The sequence below is a fragment of the Xyrauchen texanus genome, chromosome 4, assembly GCF_025860055.1.
Source record: "Xyrauchen texanus isolate HMW12.3.18 chromosome 4, RBS_HiC_50CHRs, whole genome shotgun sequence".
Taxonomy (NCBI): domain Eukaryota; kingdom Metazoa; phylum Chordata; class Actinopteri; order Cypriniformes; family Catostomidae; genus Xyrauchen; species Xyrauchen texanus.
In genome coordinates this window covers 31,139,503-31,149,273 of record NC_068279.1, presented here as the reverse complement: position 1 = coordinate 31,149,273, position 9,771 = coordinate 31,139,503, and the positions used below count along the sequence as shown (strand labels likewise).

At 36.0% G+C, this 9,771-nt stretch overlaps 1 protein-coding gene across 1 annotated transcript; it reads left to right on the top strand.

Moving 5' to 3' along the window:
- The first annotated feature begins 1,999 nt into the window (after positions 1-1,999).
- LOC127635453 (C-X-C motif chemokine 11-6-like) lies at positions 2,000-3,063 on the top strand. The gene is made up of 4 exons (XM_052115522.1): positions 2,000-2,107; positions 2,258-2,384; positions 2,540-2,632; positions 2,789-3,063. Exons 1-4 carry the CDS (start codon positions 2,050-2,052, stop codon positions 2,811-2,813), a joined length of 303 nt encoding a protein of 100 aa, XP_051971482.1. The 5' UTR covers positions 2,000-2,049; the 3' UTR covers positions 2,814-3,063.
- The last annotated feature ends 6,708 nt before the right edge of the window (positions 3,064-9,771 follow it).

The window sequence follows — 9,771 nt, the reverse complement described above, 5'->3', positions numbered from 1 at the left end:
TGTGACGTCAGTGGTGCGGTTCCCTGAGTTGCTCGGAGTTCAACTGAATGAGACGCAAGTGCTTTTTACTGCGCGCATGAGATAGCATACAGGGCAAGACGAGGCTGAATCCAGCTTCTTAATCAACTGCTTTTTATTCAGTAAAAGGGCCTCGGTGCTTCGACACTACACAACTCTATCTGAAATGTTAATATTTATTTGCCAGTGGCTAATAACAGACGTTTTTGGTCGCATAATGTGCAATTCTTTCGCATAGGCCTATGCAACTGATTTTCTCAGTATGGAGGCCCAAACCTGCATAAATATAAATTAATAAATGTAATAATACACAAATAAATAAAGGAATAAATGTCTTGATAAAACAAATATAATTAGTTTTTAATTACATTTATTCCTGAATTTATTATTGTATGACTTTATTCCTTTATTATTTTCTATATTTATTTTTCACTTTATTTTTATTCTTTTTAGCTTTTAATTATTTATTCATTTATTTTTATATATTTATTTATTCCCACATATATTTATTTCCATATTTATATATTCCCATATATATTTATTTATTTATACATGTATTTATTTTTACTTTTCTGTGTGCAACATGTAAATGAGGGAGGCGGTCCTTGCGGAGCTCCAGTGCATCATTGGTTGAGAGCTCAATAGTATTATCGGGAGCAGATGGAGGTCCCACCTTAGCACCCTCTGACTCGCACAGATTTTGAATATGCAGGGAAACGTTTTGCAGAGAGTTTAACAATCCAGGATGTGCTACGACATTCATACCGGCATACAGCTCTCCTAAAACATCAATAAGCACCTCTACTCTAAATGAAACAGTTATTTGATGCGTGATTATCCACTTCATTAGCATGTCGCGCAACTCTCTAGATATATGTGATTTATATACATGCATAAACGATCAGGGAAATGAAGCATGGTTGTATCTTTTACAATGAACAATCATAACAACAGAAAACAATATTATGGATTTGCAGACATCAAAATATGAAGTTATATACGCAGAAAAATAAGAAAAGGACAAGGTTAAATCATATCATTTATGAAACTTGCTCATTTTGTGGTTTTGTTGAAGAAACAGCTCCCCATTTATTTTGTGATTGTAGTATAACCAATAAATCTTGGCTTGACTGAAGCTCTTATGTTTATAGCCCCACAAATAGCTATAGTTTACACCCGATATGGCTATGACCTAACGTCACAACAAAACAAGTCAAGAGTAATCGAGCACACACTTCAATCTATAATAAACCAATGGTAAACAGGACCCGCCCACATCTTTATCATACAAGAGACAGAAATGTAAGAATAAATACAAAAATAAATACATGTGGGAATATTTAAATATAGAAATAAATACATGTGGGAATAAATAAATATAAAAATAAATGAATGCATAAATAAATAATTAAAAAAAAAAACAAATGAAAGAATATTTTTTTTTAAAGAATAAAAATAAAAAGAGAAAATAATAAATAAAAAGAGAAAATAATAAATAAAGGAAAAAAAAGTCATACAAAAATAAATTCAGGAATAACTTTCATTAAAAACGAATTATATTTGTTTTATCAAGACATTTATCCTTTATTTATTTTCTTATTATTACATTTATTTATTTATTTATTATTTTTGCATGTTTAGTCCTCCATATTCTCGCAATGTAGAGGGCTGTAATGCAAGTAAGCAATCAAAAAATGTTAATGCTAATGTTTTTGCATTGCAGTAATGATTGGAACCATCATGATTTAGCATTTGTTTGACCAGATATTAGTCTAATATTATCCAGTCTGAAATTGACAGTCTAATGTTTTCTTCCTCATTCTTTGAAAGGTCATGTATTCTGAGGTCCATTTTGTTGCATGCAATATTTTGAAGAGTAAGTGTTTCCAAGAAAGAAGAAATGTTCATATGCTGGACTAATGAAACAAAAACTGAGAAATGCAGCTGAGGAAGGAGGGGAAAACCTCTTACGAGAGTATAAAACAGCAGCTGAACTTCTTTAAACATAAGATCATCAAGAGCAAAAACACAATGAAATCAGTTACAGCTTTTGTTCTTCTTATCTGCCTGTTTGCTGTTGTGGTGAAAGGTGAGTTTGGTATCTGACAACCCAACCCAGTGTATTTTGCATGTATATTTTGATCAGAAACAGCTTTTGCATGACATGGCTCTGTGCTGCATTGGTATAAAAAGTTTATAGCCTATTAGTGATTTCAAATATATGATATTTCTCTTCCAGGGCAGGCAAAGGTTCTGAAGGGCAGGTGTTTATGTGCTGACAAAGGAGTGAACATGGTTCCTCCAAAAATGATTGAGAAGGTTGAAATTATACCACCAAGTCCATCTTGTGAAAACCAGGAGATTGTGTATGTACATAAATTAAGTTTAACCATCATATTTAAACATGAACTGTTAATGTGATTCTCTCAATACTATATCTCAATAATATCCCTGTGTAAATATCTTGAATGACATAAGCATGCAGCAAATTTTCAAAATGTGTGTTTTTTTTTTTTTGTAGTGTTACTCTGAAGAATAGCACAGAGCGAAAATGCCTAAATCCAGAATCAAATTTCACTAAGAATTACATTGTGAAGGCTATTAAAAAACAGAGGTTAGTACAAGAATTTTACAGTAATATATTTGGTTTAGAACAAAACTTTGTTCATAAGGCACAAACTTACAAGCTTGCAGAGTTCGACTTATATTTCTCATTTCTTCAGACTATAAGTTAGAAGATACACTTTCAACTGTTTGTGATTATTTCCAGGAGCCAGCAGAAGCTTGCAATATGAATTCAGAGAAATTATTGTTTAGTCCAAGAGAATAACACCCTGATATCAGCATCATGCACTAAGCAACTGGATATCCTTCATTCACCCGACAAGACAGAGCAGAGTTTCATACACAAAATATTTCATAATCCAGTGTTCATAAAGCTTCATTATGTACATTTTCCTTAACTGATTAACCTATAAAATTATCGTGATTCACTATGTATTTGTACTTTTCAAAGTAATATTTTTGTAATGCATATTTTTCCTGGTCACAGCACAAAGTGTCATATAAAAAATAAACTTAAAAGTTTATCTTAAAAAATAAACTTTGTTTTTTTTATGTGGTCTTTAAAGTAAATTTTTGTCTTTATCATCTGCATTATTTCTATAGTTCAGCAAATGTAAAATAAGCATATCATTAAAAATACTTTTAGATCAGGTAATTCGAATTTCAAAAAGGCATATTTGGCCAATGACTAGCAAGTGCTCTAAACAGAGAGGACTTGTGAAGAAAGAGACGTCACGTCTAGGTTGTAAAACCTTGCGAATGTGTTTTGAGAGGACCATCCTGCTGCAAAACATATGTCTTGTAAGGACACACCATTCATCCATGCCCATGAGGAGGCCATGCCTCTAGCTGAGTGTGCTTTAACACCAATTGGGCAAGTCTTACCCTGCGACTCATAAGCCAGGGTCATTGTATGGACAATCCATTGAGAGAGCCTTTGCTTGGAGATGGACATTCCTTTTGAAGCATCCTCCATATCATACAAAGAGCTGATCAGATGGTCTGAACTGGCAAGTACACTCAGCGTATGCATGTAGTGCCCACACAGGGGGCCCTTCGAGAGCTTTAAGGACTAAAGTTAAGTCCCAATTAGGGACTATAGCCAGCCGAGGTGGGTTTAAACGTCTTGCTCCTTTAAGGAACTTTATGATTAAATCGTGTTTGCCTGTAGAGGCACCGGCATCATGTGCATGATATGCAGATATTGTTGCCACATACACTTTGAGCATTGATGGGGTGAGTTCTGCATCTAATCGCTCTGGAAAAAATAGTAGAATTTCATGTATGGGGCAGTTTACAGGGTCCAAGGCATGTAAGAGACCAATCAGTGACCACCTTCCATTTTAGTGTGTAGAGGCGTCTTATGGACGGTGCTCTGGCCTGTAAAATGGTGTTCATGACTAAACACGTCAGTTCTGGCACGTGTAGTGCACATGTTCAGGGGCCACACATGCGGCTTCCACAACTGGAGCTGGGGATACCAGATTGTGCCTCGTGCCTGAGAGAGGAGATCCCTCCTCAGTGGTATTTCCCATGGTGAGATGTACAGCATCTCCATCATTTCCAGAAACCATGGCTGGTTGGGCTATATCGGCGCAACTAATAAAACTGTTTCCTTGTCCTCTCGGACTTTGCATATGACAGAGTGAATAAGGCATACTTGCATATTTGCGTTTCGCCAGCCATTTGTGTGCCATTGCGTCCGTTCCCAGCGGGGCTTGGGACTTCGAATACCAGTGGGGCAGTGGGCATTCTCCACTGAGGCAAATAGATCGATTTCTGCTTTATCGAATATTTCCCAAATCCTCAGTACAGTTTGAGGATGAAGTCTCCATTCGCCTGGTATCACCTTTTGGCGTGACAGTACTCCCATGCCGTTATTCAGGCGGCCTGGGACATATGTTGCTCTCAGGGAGAGGAGATGATGCTTGTTCCATAGGAGGAGGCGATGAGTCAGTCTCAACAGTCTCCACTTTAACTTTCAATCTCTTCTTGTGTTTTTGGCGATTCACATTCTTCGTGCATATCGCCACCTTCTTTTCAGAGAGAAGAATTTCTTGCAAAAATTGACTTAAATATTGATCAGTATCTCACCCACACCTGTCATATCAATTCTGAAATCATGGATTAATCCACTGGAGTTGTATGTATTACTTTTATGCTGCTTTTTGGAGTATCAACATTTTGGCACCCCTTCACTTACATTGAATAATCCTACAGAGCTGAAATATTCTTCTAAAAATCGTAATTTGTGTTCTGAAGAAAGAAAGTCATAGACAGATGGCATGAGGGTGAGAAAATAATGAGAGAATTTTCAATTTTGTGTGAATTATTTCTTTAAATAGCACATGGGTGGGCATATTGTCCTACTTTTGAGATACAATGTTCTACAATGATTTAGTTCTTAGATATTTTAAGCTCAGAAATAGTTGTGTTCTCGTTCTCATGCATGATGCACAATTTTCTGAAGTTTGAGACTGGTGAAATGTTCAGCTGAAGTATTGCTCTGCAAAAGGTTGATACTTTTCTATCTTTATAAAGGCTAAGCATTATTATAAATTATTTTATCATCTCTACTTTCAAGGTAGTTTATTATGCAAATAAACACACTCTCTACATCTGGGGTAGGTATTATTAAAAAATGAACAATATTCAAAAAAATATTATTATTACAAATGTCACTGTTTTATTCTATTACATTAATACTTTTAAAATTACTAAATTTATTCAGCCAAAAGTAGTGAGTGGTCTTCTTGTTTCCTTGTTATTGTTGTTTGATTAATAACCTTTATATGACATAGCCATGTACACTTCAAGTCCAACATTTTGATGCAAATACGCTTTTTGTCCCATTGTTTAAATTCACTTTAGACATAAACGACTGTGTTTACATTAAATCCTCATCAAGACGGGCATTGTCGGAATTATAAAGTGTAATTGATCCTTTAGGAGCGAACACGCATTAGAGCTTTCAAACATTAGACGCCTGTCAATCAAACAGCTTGCAGCTACAGAGGTCAGGAAATAAAAAGTAAATCTTTTATATTTCATCTAGATCAACCAACAAGTGGTGCTCTTGATATCGCAATTGATGTAATGAACACCCCTGTTCTAGATGTAGAACATAGGCTAAATATAGAAAACTACTCAAAAACTACTCTTTTTTTTTCGATAAACAAAAGATTATTGTAGCTCTAGATCAATTTGTTGCCCAGCCCAATTGATAACATTGCATTGATCTCTCACAGCAGCCCAATAATCTCAGTGATAGATAGTTAAATTACAGGTTACGTTATAGACACACGGAATCTAGATACATTTCTTCAAATTAGAGGCAGGATTAAAGCTGATGTCAGGCTGAGCAAGTTAAACTCACATGACATGATCATGCAATCTGCTTTTTTCACTGGAAAAAGCCCTTTCAGTTGCGGTCGGTTATGTTCAGCTGTAAACTGTGCTTGAGGTATTCTCCACAGTTGGCACTAGATCTGTAGCTGCTGTTCAAGTTTTTTTCATGTGATTTGATTTGATGGGAATCACGAGACTCTGCCTAGCCAATCATGTTGATAGATACAAATAAAATCAGGACAGGGCAGTAGCGAACAAAGACAGTGGGAAAATAGCGCAGTAAAAGTACAGTTACAGCACTTAAAATGTACTTAAGTAAAAGTAAATCATAAAAATTTTCAACTACTTAATAAAGTACAATTCTTGGAAAAAGTAGTTAATAACAGTAACGTGAGTATTTGTCATTTGTTACTTTACATTCATGCCCATAGACTTGCCGATGGCCTGCGCAGTAACTTTCATGACATGCAGTCTGTAGGGGTGCAGAGCTTTTTGAATGCCTCTGGATCAAAACCGTGCTCATCCATTTGCTTGAGGAGCTTGGCTTGAAATACCTGGAACACCTGGAAATGTCTTTCCGCAGAGTAAGCTTTTGTTGTGTGCCTTGAGTTTCTCCCCTATCATCTGTTTCTCCTGGACAACACTTCCCATAATTCCCTGCCCTCATCACTGCCAGCTGTCCTCAATTGTTTTCACCTGTCTTTCATTTATTGTGTATATAATGCCCTGTTGTTTGCTTAGTCTTTGTCAGTTGTTATGTGTTTTGACCTCCTGTGAATGATCAGTGCCCTTCGTATATGTTTGCCCCTGTTCATGTTTCCCATTGTGCATGTTTTATTTGTTCCTGTCTTTACCCCTAATTTGTACTTGTTTATTTCTCATTAAACTCCTTAGCCTTAGTTATACTCTTATTCCACAGTTTGGAGGACTTCCAACATTAGAGCAACAAACAAACCCCGAACTTCTCCCTGAACCAAACAAACAGAAAAAAGAAAAAGGTGCGCATTATCCCAGTACACAACAGCGGCAATTGACGTCCATCCCTCTAAACTCAAACAGTCCATGTACATCAATGAGAGCCCCCACAACAAGTCCTCAAGTTGCTCAAGTCCGGTGCTTCTGTACAAATTTTGTGAGACAGAATTACACAACAAAATATTATCTATAAAACAAACTCCAGCCAATAGACGGGATAAACACAAAGGCATATACATTCTAGTGATGGGTCGTTCGTGAACGAGTCAGCTCTAAGGGCCGGCTCTTGAAGGTGAATGTTGGGAGCCGACTCGCATATCAGAAGAATCTATTTATAAAAAATATTTTAAAAAATTAAGATATGAATATGAAAAGCTTTAAATGAATGAAATTAACTAATTCAAAGCGAAAAAATAACTAAAATAACATAGGCCTAAATGCTCAAGCGCATCACTAATAGATTCATCATCACAAATGGACCAAAGGTGTGTTTTTCTACTAAACAAACTCCAGCCGCTGAAACAAAAAGGTGCCCAGTTTCCTCGGACATTCAATTGAATGTTCAGTGAGTCAGGCCCATTCGGCTGTTACATGAGTGCAAAAAATGCCATAATCACTTCTATGTTTTGCAAGAAATATTCCACAGAACAAACTCCAACCAACTAGGAGGCATAAGCACAAAGAATGGGCAGATTCATCCACAAACTGTCCCGAAGGAGTGTTACTTCACAAATCATACTCCAGCCACCAGGCAGAACCAGCACAAAAAGAAATAAAGAAGGCGCCTGGTTTCCTCGGCTAGTCAAGTGAATGTTCATTGAGTCAGGTCCACTCAGTTGTATAGACAGTATCACACAATAACTTACTCGTTCCATTGACTTTATGAAGGACATCGCTTGCTATGGGCATGTACATTTTTTGTGGCCATCCATGATCCTTTAAGTACCGATGTTACAGTGGTGTTAGAGGCTATACTGCCATCTTTGTGACATGATCACCTCTGCTGCCACCGCCAGCTCTGGAATATAATTTGCATCTGGAAAATGAGAATTAAAAGTTTTGATTAATTTCTAAATTAATTAATTAATTTCTAAATGAATTAATTAATTTCTAAAGTTAATTATTACTCCTATAGTATAATTGCTTTGCCTAAAAACAAACATCAGAAATCAAGTGAACATGCTTCTACTGTTAAGGGTTGATTCATATTGTCCCTCATATCAATAATGTTTGTAGACAGTTTTATTTTAAACATTATTTCTAGTTCAGTTATTACCTTATTTTACCCTAATGCTTAGCATAAAATAAGCCTCAATTATCTAGCGATACAGAATGTTATGGTAAAGGAAATATTAGATTTGTTTTTGATTATCAAATTTAGCATGTCCATGAATACTGTTTTTGAAGAACTCATGTTATTTCCAAGCAACCAACATCATGGTTTACACAAAATCCAAAACAATCGCTGTGCCAAGCTACTTTGCACTAAACAAATCAAGATGTCACCGATGTTTACACTAGTTTTTTGCCTTTCTGTCTTCTTGCTTGAAGCAAGTTGCTTCAGACCTTTTTTCTTCTTCGGCAGTACAGCTACTGAATCTCATGTTGTCTCCGCTGCTAAAGCATGATAAATAAGTATGTTCCATTGTGTTCTGTCACCATGACAAATTCCTTGTCTGAGCATACTTGCAATAAAGCTCATTCTGATTCTTTTTGATCTTCGCTTCACCAAACAACAATTTTCTAAGCATAACCAAGCGTAATTCATTTTAATTCTGCAAGTCATAATGCAATCAAATTAATGTTTAATTCAAACTATAAAACTAGATTAGGAATTGGCAAATGCAAATTATTGAATTCGAATTTTCATTTTGCACCAAATGTTGCACAAATGTATGGAAAATGTAAATTCAAATAGATAAATGCATTACCATTTAGCATATTACATTGCAAATTGAATTAAGTCAGCAATATGCTTCCATACCAAATGATCATAAATCAGCACCATTTGCAGTGCGCTGCCATTTTTTGACCACCAGATGGCAGTAAATTGAGCCGTGTTCTGACGCTTCTAATCCCATTTCAGTGCATTTGTATTGAAAGATTCATTGCTTCCGAAATCTTTGTTTTAAATAGGCTACTAGACTGTTCCGCGTACTGTATCAGTATGTACTGTATTTGATGAAGGACGCACTTATCTGCCGGTGTTGTTTCTGCCCGGCTGAAGCCTACCCCCCTTAGCGTGCACGCGCACAGTACCACCGTGCTTCCATTAGATGGCAGAATTTCGTCTTCATTCAAGCCGTCCGTAATTTCAGTTAGGATGAAAAGTTATACATTTTCCAGTAGATGACAGCACAGATTCTGAAATGTAATTCATAGGATTTCAAACGTCATTGTCCTACGTCCTTATGGAAACAGTTATCTGTGTTTCTACATAGCTTGTGTTAGCAAGTCGATTATAGTCTCTTTTGTCTGCTATTTGAACGTTAAATCACTAGCCTACTGGTAGATGTTACACTAAGGTGTCACATGCTTTACAAAATAAAATTTGTTTGTCAATCTGGCACACTCAACCCAAGTGTATTTAATTTGCATGATAATTAATGTTACGGGTATTAAAACAAAAACATCATAAACACACGTGAATATCAAATATATACTGTGTTCTGACACAAGCAACACTGTCCCATAACATATTCTATTTACTTAAACAGTTTTTCTTCTTGGTTGTTTTGAAAATGTATTAGCATAGAGTAAGTGCACACACACATCCCATGCCAACCCACATAATAATGGCATTTCTTTATTTGAGCAGGCAAGACATAGAATAAATAAATATGAAGCCCCACCTGAATCCTGTCA

Excerpts from the sequence above, each read along its gene's own strand:
- LOC127635453 (XM_052115522.1), top strand. The coding sequence starts at position 2,050 with ATGAAATCAGTTACAGCTTTTGTTCTTCTTATCTGCCTGTTTGCTGTT. Across the intron at positions 2,385-2,539 it reads TGTGAAAACCAGGAGATTGT|TGTTACTCTGAAGAATAGCA; the intron begins GTATGTACATAA and ends TTTTTTTTGTAG. Across the intron at positions 2,633-2,788 it reads AAGGCTATTAAAAAACAGAG|GAGCCAGCAGAAGCTTGCAA; the intron begins GTTAGTACAAGA and ends GATTATTTCCAG.